Source organism: Ambystoma mexicanum, chromosome 1p (assembly GCF_040938575.1).
Source record: "Ambystoma mexicanum isolate Mex_15411 chromosome 1p, UKY_AmexF1_1, whole genome shotgun sequence".
In the NCBI taxonomy this organism is placed as follows: Eukaryota; Metazoa; Chordata; class Amphibia; order Caudata; family Ambystomatidae; genus Ambystoma; species Ambystoma mexicanum.
In genome coordinates, this window is record NC_090921.1 from 556,898,886 (window position 1) to 556,924,778 (window position 25,893).

Consider the following 25,893-nt stretch of genomic DNA (forward strand, 5'->3'; position numbering starts at 1 on the left):
AAATGGAATTCGATTTTGTGAAAGATCTTATTAATGTCGTAGAGATGCATACTCATGGAATTGCGCACAAATCTCTTCAGAGCACACATACATTGCCACAAAACATTGCCAACGTGCCATGTCCACCCAAAGCAGAGCTCGTTGAACAGTTCAAATCCTGGTACAAATGATTACCATCTGTTTTTATTTTTGCCAAAAATGTTTTTATAAAGTGTCCAAATAAAGTATGCAATTTGTATTTTGAAATCTATCCTCTTAGTTTGCTTTTTCTTTTTTTAAAAAAGTACAATTATTACTATTGCTTTCACATTTCACAGTTTAGTCGAGCTACTGTGGGACCTTCATTTTTCTTATTAATGACCAATGGATAACAGTGTGTAAGAATCTTTGGGTTTTGACAGTTGCCTTGCCATAAAGTTCCACAAACAGCTGAATATCTGCTCGTCACACAAAAAGGGATTAGACCTAGGCTACATAACATACTAGGCACGCAAGAAGTACTGACTGTGAAAACATGCCATGGGATAGGAGGCCATGAAATAAGCAGAGGTGGGCCTATTACTAGACACACTTTGACTCCGTTTTTGTGTTACATCGACTATAATTTTGGAGAAGGGGGCATTCTGTCAGTGGCAAGTTTCCCTTATCCCTCAGCAGCGCCACGAACAATGAGCAGTGACAGCCCCCAATTTTTTCCTCAAGGGCCTGTGCTTCAAAATTCATGTTCTCATGGATGCGTTGACACGGGATGTTGTAAAGTAAGAATGTATGTGCATTGTGAGTGAAGGTCATCAGCTTTGAATTTTTGCTTGGGAGCTGGGAGGCCCACGTGTCCCGCACACAGTATAAGGATCTATTGCTTTTTGACCTTGAGAGACAGGGACCATTCCGAAAGGGATTGAATTGAAGGGGGGTGGGGGTGTAATAACGTATGATATGATAAGGTTGTCCATTCCGAAACTGGACCTAGTTACATGTAAGTTCAGTTTATGAAAAATCGTTGCCACAAACAGAGGAGTCTGCATTACGGTCTGCATTACGCCAAGAGAATGGAAATGCTGAATATAATGTACGTTTCTCTTTAGACGATTTTATACCAGAACTAGCCGAAATACGAATAGCTGACCGTTATTGCTGGGTTACATTGTACTTGTTCGTTCTGTGTGGCATATTGCAATGAAGTGCTAGTACAACCTTTGTGTGCTGGGCTATCTACCGGGCACATGGGCAGGCCAGCATCGAGACGAATGTAGACCACTACTGGATTCCCCCTGGTTCTACGCTAATAAATCATTACATTGTGTGTGCACCTCGAATTGTTGCCTCAGTTTACGCATTACGTTTAAAGCTCAACATACTCCATTGCATTATCCTCGGAAGTAAATAGCGAAGAACTTTGATATTCCACGTTGTATTCTCTCGGTTCACATTGTGTCACCTCTGCGCTAATAAAGAAAATGATTAATTGTAATAAAGATCGGCTACTGAGACACATTTCTATTTTTATGCTTTGCAAACAGGTACATCGTGCCATTCGGCGATTGTCATCTAGTCCAGACGCTGACCGATGGATTCTTCAATTGCCAGCTGCAGCTACATGTCAATCACTGGGTTTACTTGACCATTTTTTGGGACGATAGACAAGGGCCAATATGCCCCTATCGATGGAGCACAAGGCTCGATTGACCGAAAAATAAAGCAAAACTCTTCAAAATATATGAAAAATGCAGTAAAAACTCGAGAGCTAAGCACGAGGACTCCCAACTATTGAACGTGCGGTAAAAATCTGAAGATGGCTGCTCTTGCTGCAGCTGCTTTTGCGATTGAAAAAAGCTTCACAATTGTGATGGGATGCTCAGTAACATTGTTGAACACTCTGTTTGCCATACTTGAGCGATCGAAGTCTGCACTCACCACACAAAGGGTCACTGTCTATGAGATCATCATCTCAAGCCCATGCATTCATGTGGTACGTTGTAAAAAGGTGAACCCAGCCACATTCCTCACAGAGCAATGTAAATTGGAAGATATGCAAACGCATGACTGTGCCACTTATGAGGGAGAAAGAGACCTTCCGAAAGCAAGTGAGCTTCCCTTGAGTGAGGGAGAAGTATATTTTGTAGATCGTTCAGCGTCCATGAAAAGCATATTGGTGAGGTTGGAGGAAGGGGAGTACAAGGTGCTGATACAGAAGAGATTACCAATGCATTATTCAACTCAGGCAGCCGATTTAGTAACATTAATTGAAGCACTCCATGCAGCCAAAGGGTGTGTAGTGACAATATACACAAATTCAGCATATGTAACCACCACGGTACATGCTGGACTCTCTAGATGGAGGAGAATAGGGTTCAGGAGAGCAGATGGGTCCTAGTGCAACATGCAGGATTACTAAATTAATTGATATAGGCACTTGCAGAACCATCAATAGTAGCCCTTGTAAATGCAAGCCCATACTAATAACAAAGACGAAATATCACAGGGAAATGCGGCAGCGAATACTGCAACAAAACATGCAGCATACTTACAGAAAGACTTCGTAACCGAGTGTGTGATGAAAGAACGAACAGAGGAGCCCAAAAACAGAGGCTACAACTCCCTCCCCACAGTGCAAATTATAGAACTTCGAAACACAGCACCCCAATCAGAACAAGAGCTACAGGCAAAACGGGGCTGCACACAGTCACCCACAGACCTCCTATGGAGGCAGGGCACAACAGGGAAAGTAGTGATGCCAGTAGAATTGTTGCAAATAGCGTTTGAACAGTTGCACTTTCCAGCTCACACATCAGAACACCACATCGTGGCAGACATCCAAGAGGATTGGTTCTTCCCGAACCTCCAGGAATACATTAATAAATTGACAATTGAGTGCATAACATGCCATACATTCAGTTCTGGAATGACTCTGGAAGGACATTGCTGGGAACATTGCCAGGCCCCATCGGACCTTTCCGTGAACTGCACTTTGATCATGCAGACATGGGAGAAAGGTACAATGGGGCTAGGTAGTTAATAGTATTGGTTTGTCCTTTTTCTTGCTGGTTGGAAGCTGGACCCTGTGCCCAACCAGACGCGAAATGCGCAGCTAAGTTACTAGTAAGAGAAGTGTTCCCACGTTGGGGCACATGCAATGTCATACGCTCCAACAATGGGACACATTTCATGAATGGCACTTTCAAAGAAGTGACCATATTATTGGGAATAAAATGTGTTCAATTTATCACCTGCAAGTGAACGGAATGGTAGAAAAAATATTATCAATGACCTCCTTAAAAGTAGGTTGTCCAAACTGTGCCACACTTTTAAAAATAATTGGGTTGTCTCCCACAGGCTTTATTTTAACTGTGTACTCAACCCAGTAAGGACCACCATCTGTCCCCCCACTAAATAGTAACTGGGCGACTAATGCAAATGTCCTTGTCCCCGGTAAGAAGAATGTCCGATGCCCATAGAAGTGCCACAGTGCTGGGAGAGGAATTTAAGGAATACCTCGCGCAGCTTACAAGGGCAGTTCGGGTGATTTTAAAACAAACAGCCCCAGCATTCACAAGAGAAAATGAAACGGATACTTCAACATCTTCAGCAGGTAGCCCATCAAGTCCTTTAATGCTTGGAGAATTAACATATGTCCGCAGCTTTGTACGCAGGTGGAACAGTCCAAGATTTCACAGCCCTTATGAGGGTTTATACTGCACACCTTTGGCAGTGAAGATGAAGGGCCTGAAAAACTGGATCCACCTGTCAGATGTTAGAAAGTCGCATCACAGTGTAACACTGTTAGGGAGAATTCTCTTATAAGGCTAATTTCCCAAATGCGCAGCTAAGTAAGTAAGTCCCCCAGCAGCTTCGCTGGATTTTTGGGGTTTGTTTTTTTCTCCTGCTAAGAGTGAGACTCTTTTCCTCCCACTCCTAGGCATGATTTGAGGTATGTCTTTGACTTATTGTGTGCTTATGGGCTATGTGGTCTTTTTACTCCATAGGGTATCATCTGTTTTAGTGTATGTGTTACACAGCACCCTCAGTGCAGTAACACAGGGGTGTCGTAGTGACCCCCAAACATACCCCAACAGACTCCATAGCCTGGGACTGACTACTGTCTCCCAGGGCATATAAAGTCACCATTGACTTTACTAGTCCAAAATTGTGAACAGAACCAGTACAAACCATCATATTGTGGAAGTACTGGAAGGGGTTAATTCGATTGCCCCTGGGTCTGTTTCCAAAGGGGCACTGTCCAGTCCCCCCTTGTCGAGTTTCTGGCTGGTGGCAGTGGTTACTACGCAAAATATTCCACCGGAATATTTCCTATGGGATTTTCCCATTGATTTTAAACGCACCACTTTTTGGTGCAATGTTAAAGATACCGCCGGTTTATTTATTTAATATTAAATGAACAGTTGGGTCTTTTTGCCAGAACTCTTTTCTAAAATGGCGTTCGTGTCCGTCTCTAACGCCAACCAAGGTCGGACCCTTTGTTCCACTATTTTGGCGGGCTTCTCCACAGAAGCCCTCTAAATGGTGCCACTCTGTCTGGGTTCCACAGGATGTGTGGGGAGGGTAATTGGCACCCTGGACTGCGTTGCCTTAGCAACTCAAGTCGCACTCTATTCTGATTGGCCCAGTGGTGAGCCACCCAGCTCACCACTTAGCATGTTTGACTGACAGCTAGGCTGTTGAATGGGGCTTTTTCTGCATAAAAGCAGGTCTTTTGGGACTGGAACTTCAGAAGTCGCCACAGGACCTAACAATCCGAAGAGGGAAGAAGCTGAGCCATCTGCAACGACGACACCACCGGTGGAGCACTGCTGCAACAAACTCACCACTTTCCCAACGACAAGAGAAGATCTTCTGCTGGACGAGTCTTCTTCCTTTGAGCTGGTGGGATCAACCAGTTCGACCCTTTCGCTTTCCAAAGACGTCTCTTGGTCGGATCGCCCGTGCCAAGCACTCAGGCGGCCGGATAGCCAAGCTTCACCCCTTTGACCGCGAATAAAAGGAATGCACCGTTTAACCGACGAACTCCGCGGCTGGTTTCATCCCTGTGCAGTGCACCGACTCCAAGTTTCCTCCTCAACGAGATCCTCTCTTCCCCTGGTCGGAACAACAAACTGCAACCACTGCCAGGAACAACTGCCACCGCTGGAGCTTCCTCTCCCTTTACGGTACTGTGTTCTGCCTGGCCTCCCTTTCCACGGATTGCTAAAGGTGACCCTTAAATCCTTGGCTTTCCAACTGGGTTGGCCCCAGACCTTCTAACTTTACTTCTTGAATCACCCCAACCTCTTTTGAACATTCTGCAAAGACTTTTAGTGCATTTTAAACTGTGTGATCTTGGGCACATTTCGCTTTGCTCCATTTAAAGTGGGCCTGGTCTATGAACTTTGGCTCTACAGTGTATACTGCCTTTACTCCGTTGCTTTGAACTTCTAAAAGTGTTGGGAACTGTTTTAATTTTATGCCCTGCCTTTTTCTCTCCCTTTAACTTAACTATTGGAGTGCCATCTAGGTTACGCGCTCACATCTATTTTAACAAATAGTGGTGTTTTAACTCTGACTTGTCTAATAGTCATCAAGGGAGGTGTTTATAATTTACCTGACTGTGGTTTAACTTGCTTTTGATTTAGAGTGCTAGTGTATTGCCTAAAGTGTGTTTTAAATAAATAATTATGTACTTTTGATACAAAGCTCTGGTCAGTGTTTGTTTGCTCTACTGTGTTTTTAGCCCTATTGTGTATACTCTACATACTGCCCTACTCTTCTTGAGAGAGGTCTGACTGCTCAGCCACAGCCACCAGGTAAATCTGGGTGGTACAGACTGCAACCAATTGGGTTTACTGCTTACTCCTGTAGTCTTGATCTTTTTGCAGTGTTCCCCAAGGGAACTGCACAGGATTATGCCTAACAAACACCAGGAACACTGCAGCAAAATGAAGAGGTAGCAACTCCTTAATGAATACAGGATAAAACTGTATAATAACATAAGAGATAACTGAGCAATAGCAACATAGTGGTTCAGAGAAACAAAGGTCTTTAAAAATAATGTACTGCTTATGTTCCCTCTCTCTGGCTTCCACAAAATTGCACCTGTATTTTTAATATTTGAAAATGGTGATAGACTGAAAGTATGTTTAACCCCTTATATCCCACTCTGTAGGTGCAACAATGGCAGAAAGTAGCTCATTGGTTAAAATCAGTCAGATAGCAGTAGGAATAGTATAAGTGCCACTACAATATTATTGTGTTTGGGGATGTACTGGAGCATTTCGTTTATTATTGGAGATATAAAAGAAGTTGTGGGTGGGGGAAAACTAATACAAGAAAGGAGCAGACTGATATGGGATGGTGTGAAACTAATATGGGACCATCAAAAAATTAGTCATGGGCACCCCTCTATGAGAACGAACATGGCAAAAATTGCCTGTTCTATGGGATGGTACCCACTCTAGAGTCCTCAGCCACATTTTAGCTCACTGTACCTTTCACAGATGGGAAATATCCATTTGCATATCAGTCTGTCACATCCACATGGGCATTTTTGCCATGTTCGTTCTCATAGAGGGGCGCCCATGACTAATTTTTTTTAATTCTCTTTTAATATGGGACCATAATACTTTCTTAAACATTACTACACAAGAATCGTACACAGGTGTCACCACAGCCTGGGCCAATTGCTATGAATGAAAGTAAAAATGTAATTTATGTATATGATGACTTTTTCCACTCCAATAATGTTTACAATACCACCAAATGACCCGTACACAACCAGATATCCTACCTAAAATGTTAATAGTGTATATACTTTGTCTCCTACTGACATGTCAGAAGCACTTTCGAACACTCAATACTGGCAGATTAATGATACCAATGCAATATCTGATGTGGGTCGTCTCTTTCCCATTTATCGTCCCCATGCTTTAAGTACACACAAAACTCCCAGCGTTGATGGTAAAAGGTACAAAAGGCAAAAATAAGTCAATACGCAAGCAGAAGCGGCAAACAAAAGAATTAAAATACGATGCATACCATAGGTTGGGATTGGATGAGGTGGAGGATCTTTGTCATCCGGACCAGGTACTCTGACATGAGCACCACAGGGAGACAGGCCACAAACGGTAGCTGCTATGTGTGTTCACCGAAGGCTCATGCGTCAGGGAAACAAGGTTTTAGTGCCACAAGAATCCCCCTTAGTGGAAGCCCAGTATCTTGTTCATCTCGCACTATGCAGAATAAGGAGCACCTTCCAGGCACAAACCGTAAACTTACAACTGCTTCCTCCTGATGAAAAGCTGTGCAAGAAGAAAGAAACCTCAAGGTCCAACATGCTTTAAAGAGCCATTCCTTGCAATAAAAGGGACAATGTTCACTGAAAATAAATGGCAAGATGCAACAGTGAGGTGCAAGGCAGAAGCGCTACGTGGCTTATCGGACAAAAAACTAAAATAGATGGAGGACACATGCTCCCACATATGGTCTCAATACATCGTGAAACTAACATGGGTCACAGCTCTCGAATAACCAATCAAGATCCAGCATGAAGAAAAATATGAACTGTGCTTTCAGGGGGAGGGAAGAGTACCCATGGACTCCTACACATGCTGCAACAGAACTCTCGTAATACCCAATATGCGAAAAGGAACCACTCTTTTGATGGACCACTACTGGGTGTGTGGCAAACAGGAATACTTGCACCTCCCAACATCATGGAGGGGCCACTGTACGCTCTGGCAACGCTGCACTCTGCTGGTGATTCCAGACGACCACATCAAGGGTGAGAGGGTGCCCAATCCACGGCACTGGCACCCAAGCCTGCAAGTGAACAGCCCCCCCCCCCCCATCTTTGACGTGCTGTAGGAAGACAAGCTGCAAGATCAGGTGTCCCGCAGAAAGAGAGCCTCCAATTACCTGCCGAAAGACTCTTCAAACCACCTGGGGCAAATACCTGATCAGTGTAAACTGTTCAACTCTGCAGAGATATTTTTTGCATCACTTATCCCCAGCACCCAGGCAAGAGCAAACGCCAAGTGGCTTCAGTGCGTTGGGAGCTGATCCAGTTAGCCAACGACATAGAAGGATTCAATGTAATAAAAAGGTAGAACTAAGAGCACTTAGACTGACGACAATACAGAATTGATATGTGCTCGACCTATGGAAGGGCTATGGAAGGCAGTGTTTGCAGAAAAATCAGGAGTGCATGTTGCACGTTCGTGCCTTCGTCAGATGCTAAACATGGGACACTCGCATGTAATATCAGCAGTGCATGAACTTGGAGTGCGAATGAAAGAAGGTGGCGTTCAAGCTAGTGACTGGTTCAGTGCGGCATTCGACTAGGTACCCTCATGGCTCGGGACTGCAATGAAATTACTGGTTCCTATTATGGTCTTCCTCCTGATGATCTTCTGTGTGTGCCAACTGGGAGTACGATGCTGTGAAGAGGGGATTCCTAATAGTGCAATGATGGTGGTGACTGTGGGCAATCCAAATAGAAATGGGAAAATGACTCATGATACTAGGGTAGCCCAAATACAAACAGGATGGAAAGTGATGAACCCAAATATCCCTTGGTGGCCATTTACCACTCAGGGGATATAGTAAATCCTCTATGACACACAACCATCAAGCAGCCCCAAGATTTAGAAAACCACAAGGAAGTGTGGGTTGACATGGCAGGAATGGAGGGTGCCTTTATATGATGTGTACTCCCAAGGAATATGCGCAGCGTGGGGAAAGTTTAAGTGTGTGCCGTGAATGGATGCCAATAAATGGTGCACCTGCATGGGATGAAGCTGTAAAAAGGGCAGAGGAATGTAGATGTGCTGGAGGAGGATATTTGTTACTTTAGGAGTAACGAAAGGTGGATGTATTGGGAGAGAGGTGGTCTATCCCGCCCCTCTAGACCACTCCTGCAATACGGATTTCACTTGTGCTGACGGGGGTGGGGAGAGATGTCTCTTGATGCCCACCCTGCTAATCTATAACCTACCAGGCCCATGCCCATCTGCTCTTTGAAAATTGACAAGGGGGGTCCTGGGAGTCTCTCTGCCAGACATTAGTCCTGGTTACGAGAGACTTACCCAGAGTCTTTAGCTCACTATCTTTCACAGAGAAGAAATATCACAAACATATCAGTCTTTGTCCTGCCCTGGGGCAGTCCAGCACCAAAATGCTAGGCAATTCTCCTCTGAACAAGAGTACCAACAGCATCCCCAGACACGTGTTTCAGTCTGGTTGGACCTCATCAGTAGGGAGGAGCTGTGCCTCTCTAAGAATAGTGAGCAAGGGGTCCACGTCTGGATTCCCCTAGTAACTTAGGGTGAGACACAAAGTGACTTGAATATGCAAATTGACAAGGGGGGTCCTGGGAGTCTCTCTGCCAGACATTAGTCCTGGTTACAAGAGACTTACCCAGAGTCTTTAGCTCACTCATCTGCTCTTTGATACTGATACACATCTGATCTTCTGTAGTGGCCAAACGAAGATACCCACAAGAGCCCTGTCCCCAGACACATATATTCTCTCTAATTTCAACACTTGCCTATTCGTATCATGAGGCATTGGGTAGATCAAAACCTCCAAGGTGGGCACCTGGGCCAGGGTTTCTAGGTTTATGGGTAGCAGGGTGCAGAGGGTACAATGCCTGCCTATAACTTGTCTATGAACTCTGGGAAGCACCCACATTCCTACCTGACTTTACAAGTGTCATTTGTCTCATGCTCTCAAATGCTGGTATTGAAAGATCAGTTAGTCAGGGAAAGTGTCATTTTTGCTGGTCTGACCTTCATCTTGCAAAGATGAGCCCAGCTAACCCACGATCAGCGGGAGTGATGCCTAAGCACCAACCAATCCCATGTTGTTGACACCTAAAGATCTATACGGCCCGACGACTCGAGCCAATTGTGTCTTATTGTGTATTTGTAATATGTAGTCATCTGTGGTGATAATCTCTTTCATAATATGCTGCCCGTGTAATGTTTGGCAGAGCACTCTCCAGGCAGAAGAGTTCTCTGCGTGCACAATTTATATCATATAACTTTGTTCTTGCAATCCATCTCCTGGTCTCATTCCCTACTGGGGTATGTCCATTATTCTGATTTGTGGATATTGTGTCGGGGAATGGGAACCTTCACTCTGGAAGCAAGAAGGTTTTCGCTGGAGAAAAAGTGACTGGCTGAAGCCTCCCCCTTTCATTAAAGTTCAAATGCCACAAGGGGGGGGGGGAAGGGTTGGGATGGTGAAGCTAGACATACCGAAGGGGTTACCCCAAATACTATCACTGGAGCGGTTCAAATTTGAACGTGATCGCCCGATTCTGAATCGTTCAAATGTGAAGGCTCTCCTCCATCATATACCAGCCCTGCGCTCCTGGTCTTCTAAGGATATTCAGGTAGTAGAGTTGGTCAAGAAAACAGAATGGATTGGGTTTGCTCCATCTGAGATCAGGTCATGACATCTCTATGGAACTCCTCCCTGGCCTTCCGATCCCAGAGCATTGATCTATCTCTACCTCCAGCAAAAGAATCTCCTCATCCTGAATGGACTCACAGATCTGAAGGAACTTTGAACGGAGGCATGGAAAGAAGTGTCTCCTGTACGGGAGTCGAATCTCCCGCTGAAAATTACTTTTTCCAGGAAGCCTCAGAGTAAAAGGGCTGTGGAATTTCGATCTCCAATGATGGCTCCATCCACTATGGAAGAGGATTGGTCTTGGATCCATGCAGCTTTAAAGCCTGAAAAAAAGCCCTAATGTTTAGCAAAGTTAGGGGTGGACAGCTTGTAAATTGGGTCCTGGAATACATGGGGTTTCTTGCACCTTATGAACAATGCCTCTGTAGACTGGTCCCATTATGATGTCCTTTTATTCCAGGAAACTTTGTTCTGAGATATTCCGGTTTGTGATGAATACACAGCCCTTTCAATTCCAGGTAAAAGGGGGCAAAGTGGCCATGCCTATTCGGGCCTATTGACACTCATGAAGACGGACACCCATATAAGAGTTCTTAACCATCAAATCCCCAAACCTTGGGTGCAGGTCATCACGACCCAATGGCCCATTGGGCCCTCCCATGACCCCATAATATCTGTATGGAGTAATGTCTATTGGAACCCGGAGAAGGTTTCTTGTGATCGGTTCATAGCCTCTGTGATGAAGGCAATTGATAAGGCCAGACTGAACAATGTTGACCCCCCATATCTTACTAATGGGTGATCTTAATCTTAATTGTGTGAGTATTCCGGGGTTTGAATCAGGGATGAATGGGAGGAATGGGAGGAATATGGCTGGTAAAGCCAGGTCTAAAGATTGGCTCCAGGAAATGAATGCCATAGACCTGCTTATGTTAAATAATAACACAGCAGGCGATATCCCAGGTAAACATACCTGGAGTCGAGATACAGCGAAAGCAGCTCTCGATTATCGCTTTGTCTCTCGCAATGTTCAGGAAAGAGTGATGTTGCTGGTGGTCCTGGAGTCCCATCTAAGGGACCATTCTCTATTGCAGGCACGCTGGGCAGAAGTCCCCTAGTCCCTTGCAGGTTCTTATCTCGCTGTTATGCTCACCTGATATCCACAGAGACGCCACTCAGCCTTGGTGGGGTGACTTGCACCTCGAACCCTCTCCCCGATCCCTGGGTGATGTCTCAGATGAAGGTGGGGCCTGAAGTACAGGAGAACTGGGTTCAAGACTTGACTGTCTCCTGTAGTGTCCCTTCCCACCTCCCTTGGATTCGAAACCTCCCCCGGGGTCTGCTCCTAACCTTGATTCTTTATAAGGTCCGTTCTCCATCCTGCTCCTCGTGGCAGGGGCGCGTAGTTGTGGAGGGCGTGCAGCGACCAAGTAACTTCACTGGTGTGAGCCCTGCCGGAGTCCAGGCCTGCTGCGACTCTGTTTTGACAAGGTAGGTTTGTTGCTTTACAGTCTTTGTAATTAGCGCTTTCTTTCTTGTCCCTCTGTATTTAGAGAATAATGTCTGTTTCCTTCTCTTCCCTTTAGGTATGGAAGATGTTTCGGCGTTGGCGTGCAGATTGGCGATTAGCACAAGCTTACTAGTGACGGCACGGTGAGCGTGAATCTGTCCGGCGCGCGATGCGCAGCGCTGTTTTGTCCTTTTTGCTACCTGTGTTTATCCTTCACAGGCCACTGCGTTCTTCGTCAAGCTCTGTGAAGTTCCGAAATGGTGTTGACCTGGAGACGACTCACCAGGTAAGGATCTTGTGGTTTTTGTCATTCGGGAGCAAATGTGATTCGATGCTCTCTAATGCAGTCTTGTTCTCTCTTCTTCCCAGGTGGTTGTGTTTAGAAGACATGCAGCGCCGGAATGATGGAGTCGCTGGGACAAGTTTCTTCAGGTAAGCGGGATCGGCTACTGACGAGGAGTTCAAAACCGGAGGCTACTGACAAGTGAAAATGCAAATGGTGGCCAAGCAGGAATGGGTTTCCCCATTTTGGGCTTCTCTGCTCCTCCAACCCCGCTGATCCTCCGGTTCCTCGACATAGAACTGCTGATCAATGGTCCTGGAATTTGAATAAACAAGAAGTACTTGATGCCATTATAGGATTTAGTACATCTAGGGCCCTCCAACTATGCTTTCAAGATGGCAGCGGAGGAATGGTCTGAATTTGCATATCTTCTCTTTGACCAAATCTTGAGAGAAAAAGAGATCCCGCCTAGCTGGAAAAAGGCAGTAATAGTCCCCATTTCTAAAAAAGGATCTAGGTTAAACCTGGGCAACTACCGCCCTATAGCATTGTTGGACGGCCTGGGGAAAATCTTTGCTACTATCTTGCTGGGTCATCTGACAAAATGGGTTAGAGATTCAGGCCATCAAGATCCCAGATAATCGGCTTTGTTAAAGGCATAGCTACCAGTTTGAATCTATTTTTGTTAAATCTATTAAAGCTCCAGGCCATTGAGGGGGAACAGAAAATTATATGTAGCCTCAATTGGCCTGGAGCAAGCCTTCTATAGTGTGGACAGAGGACGATTGTGGGCAAAATTGAGGGAGTGGGGCTGCCCGAAAGATCTGGCTGAGCTAATGGAGGCATTGTATCAAAACACAATTCAGGTTTGCCTAAACCATGAGGGGAGTTTATCGGAGCGCATTAGGGGATTGAAGCAGGGGTGTGCCCTTGCTCCGATCCTCTTCAACCTATTACATCTCTTATTTTGGTGATCAGCAAAATGGTGTCCGGGGATTCTCTCCTAAAATTAATGGGATACCGATCCTGTGGATCATCTACACGGACGACCTTCTTTCGATTGAACGAACACCAATTGGGTTACAAAGGCGCCTGGATGCTTTAGATTCTAATATGTCCCTAAATAAAGGAAGAGTCAACGTTGGGAAAACTAAAATCCTGATTTTTCAATGGGAGGTTGGGAGGGAAGCAAACAAGAGCCTACAAATGGTACCTAAACTGCAATCCTATGGAATCCGGTGACTATCATCTATTTGGGAGTCTGCATTACCCAAAGTGCAGCAGAAAGTACTTGGGCACAGTTGTTAAGATCTAAGACTAAAAACCTTACCTCGCGGTGTCTGATTCTGCACAGGCGGTATGGAAAATGTTCTTTGATCCCTCTGATTATCTTCTATATGCAAAAGGTGATCCCGATAATAACCTGTGGATCTGGATCAGCTTTGAACCTGACATGCCGTATATGGGAGACATTAGAGGGTGCTTTTTGGAAGTGAATATTACGGCTTCCGAGAAGCCTACCGGCATCCTGTATAAGATTTGAATTGGGCTTGCCGCCTCTATACTCTGTCTGCCTGTGGAAATCTATCTTTATTCCGCGAAAGCTTACTCTCTTCTACAGTCCCACAATTGAGAATTCTGGGCAACAACCCTTTATCACTGAGCCCGGACCACTTAAAACTATGGAAACTGAAATGTGTAACTGTCTTGCGAGACTTGGATTCCTGTGTGGAAGCCTTGTTATGTAACCAAGTTTCTGTAAAAGAGAAACTGGGTAGACAGGATTGTATAACTACTCAAAGCGGAATGGGCTAGCTTTGATGAAAGACTATGCTTTTGAATGCAAGTCATTAAGGGTTACACCTAAATATCTCGAAAGATGCCCTTGTCCAGTGATTAGGGCTAGCTTCTTGAGAGTCTGGCTGAACCTCTATCACACCAAAGAGGTCATGTCTGCCCGAAAGTAGTTGTCCCCCCATGGAAATGAGGTGTAGATTCTGTAAATCTTTGAAACACTTCCAAACCTCCTGTATAAGTCTGACCGCTCAGCGTACCCAGTTTTTGGGTGATAAAATAGTACTGCTCGTACATTGTCTAGGGAAGAATGGTGGCAGAGATTCCTGCAGGCTAGCCATTTACCCTTGGTATTTGCTGTGGTCAAACATCTTGTGGGCTTGATGGAAGATCAGGATGATGACCAGGGTCAGGACGAAGGATAATGCATTTTGTTATCTGAAGCTACTCAAATTGGAGGGCCTAGGCTTTCTTGCCCTGTGTTCTTTTTTAGGTTGGATGTATGTGAAAGAATTTGGCGAAATGTGGGTCTGACATGTAGAAAGAAAGGACTTTTGCAGAAATTGTGCGAATATTAGAGTGTGTAACCGCCTGGTAGGTGGGACTTGATGCCAGCTGGAAATTGTGTCCTCCTGTGTTTCCCCTTGGCATTCAGTTTGTATTTATAATTTTAAATGATTTTATTTTTGTATTGAATATCTTCCTTTCCCCGCCTTGTTTCTTTTTTTTAAAGGATGTGTTAACTTTGCTAATTGTAAAATATTTGTAATAAACCAATAAAACAATGAAATAAAAAGAAATAAAAAGAAAAACAAATAGGGAAGATCCATTCTCAATGTCAGCTCGTAGTCCTAGAAAAGCCTTCAGAAGTGCTCCTAGACTACAAGGTGGCTGACCAGCACTAAATTTGGGCCACCGCGCTGTAGATGTTGCCATTCCAAGTTGAGGCCTGGAACTAGGGGGATCTTCAGTGTGTGCCATAAGACTTACCTTGCGAAATATCGCGGTCCTAGCATAAAGGGGACCCGAGAGGGGAGGGGAAGTCTGACTGCAGCAAGTTAATCCCTTTGAGTATCCGTGCATAGGTGCTAGTCATCTGAAACTGCTTCCCTGCATCCAGTCCTGTCCTGAGAGGGGCCCTGCATCGAATTCTTTTGCATGTATCAACTGGAAGACCTTGCACCAGCATTAGTTACTGACCGGAGGAGTGCTCGAACCTGCAGCCCCTCTGGGATCAAGGGCTGAGGCGGACGCTGGGAAAAGCAACCCCGGACCCTATTCAGCAGGCCTGCCAAGTCCCAGTATCCGAGTATAGGAAGTGAGTTGTAGTGATACTTATCTGCACCCCCATCTCCCTCTTCAAAGTTTTAATAACTTTTATAAACTTTTGTATATGTTTGTGTGAACAAGCAGTGCCAAAGCCAAGCACTCAGAACGTTAGGGACATGTTGGTTAAATAGATTAACTTGTACCCTAGCACTTCGAACTTTTCATTGGAGCCCAGATACCTTAACTTCATTTTTTCCAGCTTCACAAAATTGTATGGAACTTTGCTGAACTTTTGGACAAAAGACCCCTTCCTTTTCAGGGGTTTGATATGTATTGTGCATACGTCTGATATTGTTAGCTGTTAGTAGACATTTTTCACTGTGTTATTTGGCCATAAGTAAAGAAGTATTTTTTATACCTGTTTGTCCAAGCATGTTCCTTGACTGTTTCACTCTATATGCTCATTGCGGACCCCTTACATGCTCACCACCTCTTGAGACTTACCCTAGACCACTCGCCTTGCTACCTTGGCTACAGCTTCCACAGTTGTCCCTGTCACAATACTAGGTTGGCCCTCTATACATCTGTCCACCAGGCCAAAGTATAGAAAATCAGCCCCAACATGCATCCCATACAAAGAAGCTGACCATCTGCTCCTGCCAAAAGTGCTTTCTTCAGCCTCTAGGCCCAGAATGCGAACAGGAGATGCTGTCGCCTCATCTTGAGGGCCCGCCAGTGACATTAATGTTCTTCATGAAGAAAGGGTACTGTCCTGCTCCTAGGTGCTTACCTGGGTGCCTGCTGTGTTGATTCTACCCTTCCTGAGCTTCTTGAGACAATTTGGGGTAGACAACCCATTGGTGTTCTCCTAGGTCTCCCAGGTCCAAGCACAACAGTCTTGTGGGCTACAATCCATCAAGGGCTCTATCCTACCTCCCTGAATCCTCTTTATACTAAACATTTTACCTAAATGCAACATTGAAGAATCCTGCTAAACATATAGCATCTGTCTTCCTTTGTTCTTCTGTCCACGGGACCTGGTCACCCAGCTTCCCAACTGGCTCCGAGACTCTAATCCCCAGATAGCGATGAACTTTCTAAAGTATAGGCTACCTAGAAATTACTTACCAGCACCCCTGTTGCATGTTGGTTAAAAAATGTATTTGCTAACTTGAATGCTACTCTGACTACTTGCCGGTTTATCATCTTAAAATCTACCAGTGAATTGAGTAATGCTCAACCAATGTCTTATTGTATATGTGTGAATACGTTGACTTATCTGAAATCCTAATAAAGTGTTAGTTGCCTTAGGGTTTATAATAAATAACCATATTTTTATATACCTACAGAGTATAAGTGTATTCTTGAGTATAAGTGTGCTCTGATGTCTTAGTACTTACCTAGAGACCTTCTCTCCCCTAAACCAAGCATGGCTGCTCGACCATAGCTACCAAACATTTTGGGTAGTTCAGGCCAAACCTAAGAATTGGAGCCCTGTACATCTAAGAGCGAGTATTCTCCCATCCTACCACAGGTGAAACTCCCCAACACATGTAATCAAAGCTCTTAATAATTGAATCTTCATATTCTAAACCAACATTGTTCACTTTGATGAGAGAAATGCAAGAGATCTCACACTCATTACCAAACTGAAATGCAACGGCTGAGCAAGTCCCAGCCTTAAACGTAGAAAGGATTTCCGGAACCTTTTTTCCCAAATTTGAAGGATGTTACAAGAACTTCTCAATACAAAAAGGTATAATTTAAGGTGATGAATACAAATTCATGATGAAGAACCCAACAGACATCTCTTCACCACAAGAAAATTAACTGCCATGAAGAAAACAATCTAGAAACACAATATAAACAATTATGGTGGTAGAATCTTTCGAATGAAATTGTGACAAGCACTTGTTCTGTAGTGCTACATAGAATGAAATCTGACCAAAAAAACATTTGTGTAGGTGTCAAATGTAATCCACAAGAACACATCCATTTACAGGATAGCTCAAGATTTTAAATGCAATGAAACTCTGGGATGCATATTGCAATGGAATTTTAACTAGGATTCAATTTCAAATGGATTTACAAGTGTAAATGTGATCAATGGTGAAAGCCAAACAATGTTTAACAACAAGCGAATCTGGACAATTACCCTTCAAATCCTCCTCACGTAGACTCACAGAACGTTTCAAAGAAAAGCTGGTTTTGGCTGCCAGCTTTCCTCCCAGCATTGCTTCATGCGAAATAGTTTTCTTGTTCTCAGTCCCTATGAAAAAAGGATAAAAGAAAATAACATGCTTTCAAATGGTTGCAGATTAACAAGAATCATTACCATTGTGAGGATGCCGCAATACAAACAAAATACAATAGCACACAAAATGAGCTTCATCTAAAATTTACCGAATGAACCCATGATACTGTCCAGCATATATGATATAATATTTTATTTGTTTTGCGCTCGTACACAAGTGTTTCAGAGTGCGACAAGGCAAGAGAGGGGAACAGGGGAGAAAAAAACAACGATTTTACTAGTCCCAGTGACATTGAGATCGTGCAAGTGCATGGGAAAGGGGAAAAGTGCATGGAAGGGGGAGAGTGGAAAGTGCAGAGGATAAAGAAATAAATAATAATAAATACTAATAAAGTAGATAATGGAGCAATAAACAGGGGTAGTGCAGCCAGCAAGTGGCAAGTGCTGCGTTTACGGCAGCAGAACTGGGTAAGTCTGATAAGTGCATAGAAAGAAGAACATGGGGGATGGGAGACTCTATGGGTACAGATAGTGTCCCCATTGCAAGGGGTGGCCGGGAGGCAGTGCAGAAGGGTGGCAGGGTGAGCAGGTAACTGGGCCAAGGGGACGGAGGGTGGCCAGATGCACAGTGCCAAGAGAGCAGATCAGCAAGGGAGAGGGGTAGCAAAGGCAGATGCAAAGAGGAAGGTCTTGAGGTGCTTCCGTAACTGGAGATTTTTCTCAAGTTTTAGAGTGGCAGGAAGGCTGTTCCAGAGGGAGGCCCCGGCTGAAGACAGATCTACCCCCAGCTCGTTTCTTTGAGAAACGACTGACCCTGAGGGAGTTAGAGGTAGAGGAGCGAAGAGCTCGAGAGGGGAGGTATTTACGGTGGGATAGCGGAAGGTATTTGGTGCGGATAGTCTCGGTATTGCCTTTGGAGCAGGCGACAGACTAGTTGGTCAGAGGATGAACAAGAAGTCCTCCATTTCCTCTCAGCCGCCCTACACTTGCGTGTAGCTAGGTCTGAGTCATACCAGGAATTATACTTGGCTTTGGACTTCAAGCGGATCCTCATGACAGGGGCAAGGGCATCAAGAGTATCAGAAATGGAAGAGTAGAGAAGTGACATGGTTGTGTCCGGGTGTGAGTCAGCCAGAGAAGGTAGAAGCGAAAGCCTCAACCGAGACACGCTTCATAGGTCGGATGTCCAAGAAGGTAGGTGGCAGTGTTTGGGTGCGCTTGGCTTGGGGAGGGGGGGGGTGAGAGATGAGAGGAAAGAAGGCAGTGGGCACTCCAGGAGAGAAGAGTGGTCAGAGGGACAGAGAGGGGGAGGCCAGAGGAGATCAGGATATCAAGTGTGTGTCCTGCACAGTGCGTCGGGCCAGAAGGGAGGACAGAGAGGGAGAGGGAATCGCAAAGGTTGCAAAAGAGCAGAGATGAGGGACAGGGGGAATCGAGGTGGATGCTGAGGTCACCAAGGAGAAGGAGTTGAGTGGTAGAAGTCAGGAGGAGGAGGAGAGGTCAGCCCACTCAAAGAAAAGAGGTGATTTGGCCAGGGGGCCGGTAGAGAGTAGCAACAGTAAGAGAGTGGCTAGGAGAGATTGAGAGCCTGCAGGCAAGGCCTTCAAAAGAGGAGTAAATCTGAGTGGGAATGATAGTGGCAGGAATCCACTAGGGAAAGATCAGGGCTATACCCCCTCCGGGCCAGTCAGATCTGGGTGGGTAGAAGATGTTGTAACCATCAGGGAGGAGAGTGTCAAAGCTTGTGACAGAGCTGGCCGTGAACCATGTCTCCGTAAGACCAAGGATGTCAAGGTCCAATTCTTCAAGGAAGTGGCAGATGTCAGAGCAGTGTTTGACAGCAGAGCAAGAGTTGAGAGTGGCAAGATGAAGAAGATTGCCCGCCTTAAAGACCTTCCGGGGAGGGGTACAAATCAGGGGTACGCCCTGCGGAGTTGTGAAGGTAGCCTGAAGAGGGGCAGAGGAGGAGGGAAGAGTGGTAAAGGTAGCCAAGGAATGAGAGGAGGTGCCAGCCAGAGATGAAAGGAAGTTGATGAGGCGAAAGAACCACCTATCGAAGAGGAGGAGATTGGCCTGAGGACCTTGGACCATGACAGTGCCGTTCAGGCAGACAATAAGGATGACTCTGGAGGAGCCCAATGACGCCATGAGGACTTCCCACCAAGTGCCACAGTCAATGGGAGAGGAGGAGACAGGCCAGAACACAGAGATCATATGGGGGGGTCCATAGATCTGAAGGAACAACAAGGAGGATGTCAGTGAGGTTCTGTCTATATAAGTATTCAGCAATAGGGAGACCAGGATTTGAGGCCAGGATATCCTTTTTAAACAACTTCTTTCCAGACTTAGTGAGAAGGGAAGGATAGTTGATAGAGAAGCAGTTAGAACAGATGGGAGAAACAGACAGCGCCATGAGGAGGCAGAGGGAAAGAAAGTACAGCGATACAGAGCTGTCACTGGGCTAGCATGTTTCAATCAATGGCCAAAGTTAAATGCAAAACACATCCAGGTTTGACTTGCAAATTTAAATGTAAAAACACACCCAGATTTGACTTTCTGATTTAAATACAAAACACACCCAGATTTGACTTTCAAATCTGAGCTCTAACAATAGTGAGCTCCAACAATGGTGAATTCATAACCACAATACCCCCTATCTCAAGGCACACCTCATGTGCCTCTGTGTTTCCCTCAAACTCCTTAATGTTACCTGCCCTGTATTGGGTTCACTGTAACCACGAACCTCTAGCAAGCTGTCAAATGTTTTCCCCATTTTTTTGTTGTCATGTAACTAAATGAGTCTTGCTTGCAAGAGCGCCACTATGCCCAAGGGCTGCTTTGTGCACTTTATAAATGTAAACATTAAAAATAAATAATAGTATGAGCCAATGAGTACTGCCACAATCCAACCTATAAACCAAGAACAGAAGAATCATGGATACAAAAGGAGTGTTCATTAAGAAGAACATCATAACTAAGAAGGTACCATTCTGTGAAGTAGTCAAGCCATGTCTGGATTTAACATTTTCCGAGGATTTGTGGGTTACAAGAGCAATTTGTAATTAACAGGAAAGTTCTTGATGGTAGCAATTCCTGCACTCTTTAAAAACTTAAAAGTTAAGTGGATGACTGACCCCAGAGAAGGCTTTCTTCCAATCTGTCCGAGGGCTTCTACGCCCAGTTTAATTCTTCCTTCTTGTCTTCTAGAATATATTAAGGCCAGCAGATATGGCGAATGGGCAGTATGAACAATGGGGTTTAAAGAACATTTATAAATTACCATACAGAGAAAACATCATTTTTCTTCCTTCATCAGCCTCTCATTCAAAAGGAAGAGTTCTAAGAATTAATTGGAAAGGTGTGCTGCAACCTCCTTAACTCAATCTAGCTAGAGAACTTAAGCAAACCTTTATTAAGCAGATGTTAGCCCAGAAAACTGTCAATACTTAGTGTTTTCAGGTAAAAAAGGGTGGACGAGTTCGCTAATTTGCTGATAATGTAACTGGAAATATGGTTTGTTTGGATATGGAAGCTATTAAAGCGCTGAACACATGGACACAAATGGTCCTTACAGAATGGAGGGCTTTCAATGTACACTGTTCTGTGATGCACTGGATGATTTGGTTACAAGAAACCAAAAGCAGAGCATCAATCATTTACAACACACTGATTTAAAAACACCTTTTAGAGGTCGGAGAAAACAATGGATATACAGTCATCGAAAACATGTTGAGTACTTACAGCTCTCAGTTTCATAGTAGGATTTGAAAAGAAAAGTCTAATAACTTTTTTTAAATGAACAAGTTACTTTCTTACCTGGTAACGTTCTTTCGATGGGATGGTCCGACGACGTATTCCATATCTATGACATGTAATCACCACAGCTGTGCTGCTTCGGAAACTTTTTTCGGCGTCTGCGTCCTGCGTCGATGACGTCGATGCGCTGTCGTCGAGGACCTCCTCCGACGTCCGACGTCATCCGATGTGATGAGTAGGACGCACGACGCCCGTAGCCTCAGTTGTAGTTTTTTCCCCCAGAACGTGTGACATTAGTCAACTGCCAGTCAGACACAAAGCCTTGCGGAACGTAAGCTGCAATCGCAAAAGACATTCTGCAGCGGGGAAGGCAGGGCGGGAGTGATATGGAATACGTCGTCGGACCATCCCATCGAAAGAACATTACCAGGTAAGAAAGTAACTTGTTCTTCGAGGGGATTGGGTCCTCCGACGTATTCCATATCTATGACAGACTCCCAAAGCAGTACCAGAGCAAGGAGGAGGGAAAGAATTTAGAATCAAAATTTAGAATAGCCAATCAAATAGCAGAGCAAAGGACCGCCTTGCCAAAGGCCAGATCCTGTCCTCGGATGGAATCGAGGGAATAGTGACGTACAAATGTATGTACTGAAGCCCAGGTGGCTGCATCACAGATGTTGCGAATAGGAACACCCCTCTGCAGGGCAGTAGATGCAGCCATACCCCTGGTAGAATGGGCCCGCAAGCCAGCCGGTGGGTCCTTACCCGCCAAGCGGTAACACTCCGAGATGGCCAAAATAATCCAGCAAGACAAAGTCTGTTTCGTCACAGCTTGCCCCAAACGCTTTCCAGCGTAACCAATAAAGAGTCGATCGTCCACTCTGACCCTGGACATGCGTGAAACATAAAAGCTTAAAGCTCTCCTAGGATCAAGCCTATGGAGCCTCTCCTCTTCCTTACCAGGATGCGGAGGAGGGTAGAATGCCGGAAGAACAACCTTCTGGGCCAAATGAAATTCCGTCACTACCTTCGGAAGAAAAGAAGGACGAACTCTAAGGACAACCCTGTCCTTGTGAAATACAGTGAAGGGTGGCTTAAATGAAAGTGCCTGTAACTCACTCACTCTGCGAGCAGAAGTAACTGCAACTAAAAACACAGTTTTCAGAGTTAACAGCCTCAAAGGGCAAGAATGTAAAGGCTCAAACGGAGCACCCATAAGAAAGTTAGGAACAGGGTTTAAATCCCAACCGGGCACCAGGAAATGTGAAACATTAGTGAGCCCTTTCAGAAACTGTGAAATTAAAGGGATTTTAAAGTAAGAACACTCTTCAGACGAGCGCTTAAAGATGGACAGCGCCGCCAGGTAACCTTTAATGGTACCCACTTGCAAGCCCCTGTGGGCCAGAGAAAGTAAAAAGGACAGAACCATGGGGATGTCACATGCAAAAGGATCCACATTCTGAACTCTGCACCAGTCGCAGAACGTACGCCAACGGCAACGGTACAGAGACTTTGTTGCTGGCCTTCGGGCCGAAAGCAACACCTCCATCACGTCTTCAGGGAGGTCCCAATCCTTATACCTCAACCTTTCAGAAGCCAAGCGTGAAGGTTGAGGGATCTGACCTCTGGATGGAGAACCTGACCCCCCTCCCGTGAGAGCAGATCGTCTCGGTAGGGAAGACGACGTGGAGGGCAGATGGACAAGTCGAGAAGGTCCGGGTACCACGTCCTCCGAGCCCACGGCGGGGCAATGAGGATCATCCGGGAACCGAACTTCCGTAACCTCTGCAGCACTTGCGGGATGACGGGGACTGGAGGAAACGCGTACAGCAGCGGGAATGACCACTCCACCATGAACGCGTCTCCTAAGGCTCCTTTTGGAGGAAATTCCCGCGAGCAAAACCTATGGCACTTCCGGTTGACACTGGAGGCGAAGAGATCCACTTGAGGGGTCCCACAAAGGGCGAAGATTTCCAGGAGAATCTCCTGAGCCAACTCCCACTCGTGAGAGATCACGCTCTGCCTGCTCAGAGCGTCCGCCGTCACGTTTTCGTCTCCGGCCACATGAACTGCCGAGATCGAAACTTCCTGCTGGATGGCCCAGAACTCGAGCTGCATCGCCTCCCTGCACAGAGGAAGTGACCCTGCCCCCCCCTTTTTGTTGAGGTAGTGCATGGCCACTGTGTTGTCCGTCAGGATCAGGAAACTCTTTCCTCGCACAGTCGGTAGAAAAGCCTTCAGGGCTCGCCTGACGGCCCTCAGCTCCAACAGATTGATATGGAGTCTGGACTCCGACGGAGACCAACGACCGCTGACTGTCAGCCCGTTGGCATGAGCTCCCCATCCCGTGAGGGATGCATCCGTCACGATCGTCACTTCCGGCCAGGGAAGCCGAAATGGAGCCCACTTCATCAAGTTGCCACAGAAGGTCCCGGGCGACCGAGGGCGGCACCTGAACCGGGTCCGACATCCTGCCGGAAGACTGCGACCATTGCGTCTTGAGTGCCCAATGCAAAGATCTCATCCGCAGGCGAGCATCTGGACCAGAAGAATGCAGGATGCCATGAGGCCGAACAACCTCAAGAACTCGAACGCTGGGAGCGTCTGGGCATGCTGAAACTTGTGCACCATCTGCCGAATGTGAAGAGCCCTCACCTGGGGAGGAAAACACTGCCCCAGGGAAGTGTCGAGCACTGCTCCGATGTACTGGAGCCGCTGTGTTGGCGTCAAATGGGACTTCTTTAAATTGAGGGAGAAGCCCAGCCTGTGAAGGGAGTGGCAGGTGACGGACAGATGATCCAGGACTTGCTCGGGAGAGCTCCCCCTGATCAACCAATCGTCCAGGTAGGGGTAGACGTGAATCCCCCCCCTTGCCCGAGATGCGCTGCCACCACCACGAGCTTGGTGAAAACCCTCGGGGCGGAGGTCAATCCGAACGGCAGGACCCGAAACTGAAAGTGCGAGTCGCCAACCGCGAACCTCAGGTACTTCTTGTGCTTGGGATGGATCGGCACATGGAAGTAAGCATCCTTGAGGTCGAGTGACACCAACCAGTCCTGAAGCTGAAGGGCCTGGAGGACTTGAGAGAGAGTAACCATCTTGAACTTGTCCTTCCTGAGGAGTTTGTTCAAACCGCGCAAGTCCATGATGGGTCTCAATCCCCCGTCTTTCTTTGAAATAAAAAAATAAGGGGAATACCATCCCTTGTTCCTCTCCGCTACAGGCACCAGTTCTATGGCACCTTTCTCCAGCAGGGCTTGAATTTCCTGCGCAAGGAGCGGATCCGGACTCTGCAAAGAGAGGTTCCCCGGTGGATTGTCGCGAGGCCTGTGCCGAAAGGGAAGACAGTAGCCGTGGGTTATGATCTCCAGAACCCACACATCTGAAGTAATGGCTTGCCACTCTACAAGATGCTGCGCCAGCCTTCCCCCAACCGGCAAACCATGGGACATGGCCTCATGACTGAGTGGGAGCGGCTGCGGCGTTACTTGAGGGCAAAGAGGCAACTGCCCGAGCGGCCTTGGCACCACGGGTACCCTGTCGTCCACCTCTGGTACCCCTGCGTTGGCCTCTGACTGCCAGCTCCTCTCGCTTTACTGAAGGACGAGTAATAGCGAAAGGAACCACCCCTCCACTACTGTCCCCTAGGACGAAAAGGCGGAGGTTGGCAAACTGCAGCGCCCAACGACTTCGCTGCAGCTTTTGAGGTCTGCAACCTTTCAAGGCTCTCGTCAGCCTTGCTGCCAAAAAGGTGTTCACCGTCAAAGGGCATGTTGAGGAGCCGGGACTGCACATCAGGAGCAAACCCCGACTTCCGCAACCACGCAAACCTGCGTATCACGGTGCTCGCCGCCATGGACCTACTGAACGGACTCACACATGGCATCCTTACATGGCATCCTTACCATCCTGGACCATAGCAAGGAAACCATCCCGTTCGTCCCTTTCGGGAATATGTTCAGCCGCTAACGCAACACAGTTCCACAGAGTGTGTGTGAAACGAGACAAGGCACAAATGGAGTTGGCCGCCTGAAGCGCCATACCACCAGAAGAAAACACTTTCTTCGCCCAGCCATCAAACCGTTTGTCGTCCCTATCAGGAGGGATGGTAGGGTACGGCACCTGCTTTGCCGGGGCCGTGGCCGCCTGCACCACCAAACTCTCCGGAGTGGGGTGCCTGGTCAAGTATCAGGGGTCGCTACTGGCTGGATGGTATTTTCGCGACAAGGATCTGCCCACCGCCGGGAGACTCTCCGGAGCAGTCCAAGCCGCCGCCGCCACCCTTCTCTGTAAAGCCATATGGAACGGCAGTACCGGGTCAGTTGGGGGACCAACATCAAGGATGTCCATTAGATCATCCTGCACAAACTCCCCTGGGGGAGCAGACCATCCCAAGTACTCAGAAACCCTAGCCATAAGCCGCCGGTACGAGGAATCGGCATGAGAGCCAGGCTCAGGCCTACAAAACTCCACCTCCGGAGAGGTGTCCAGTCCAATGGCATCATGCAGTGACTGCCTCAAATCGTCAAACTGACTATGGCCCGAGACAATTTCATATGGAACCTGACTAGGAACCAGGCCATCAGAATCCTCATCCGCCTCTGAAATATATTCCAGGTGGCG

The 25,893-nt window shown here is 46.4% G+C and overlaps 1 protein-coding gene across 1 annotated transcript in view; it reads right to left on the bottom strand.

Annotated features, from left to right (window-relative positions):
* Window positions 1-25,893, bottom strand: part of REXO1 (RNA exonuclease 1 homolog) — a 1,041,135-nt gene that overhangs the window by 440,274 nt on the left and 574,968 nt on the right. Inside the window, exon 8 of the mRNA XM_069649491.1 lies at window positions 17,416-17,529. Coding sequence (XP_069505592.1) covers window positions 17,416-17,529 — 114 coding nt within the window. The remainder of the gene's footprint in view (window positions 1-17,415; window positions 17,530-25,893) is intronic.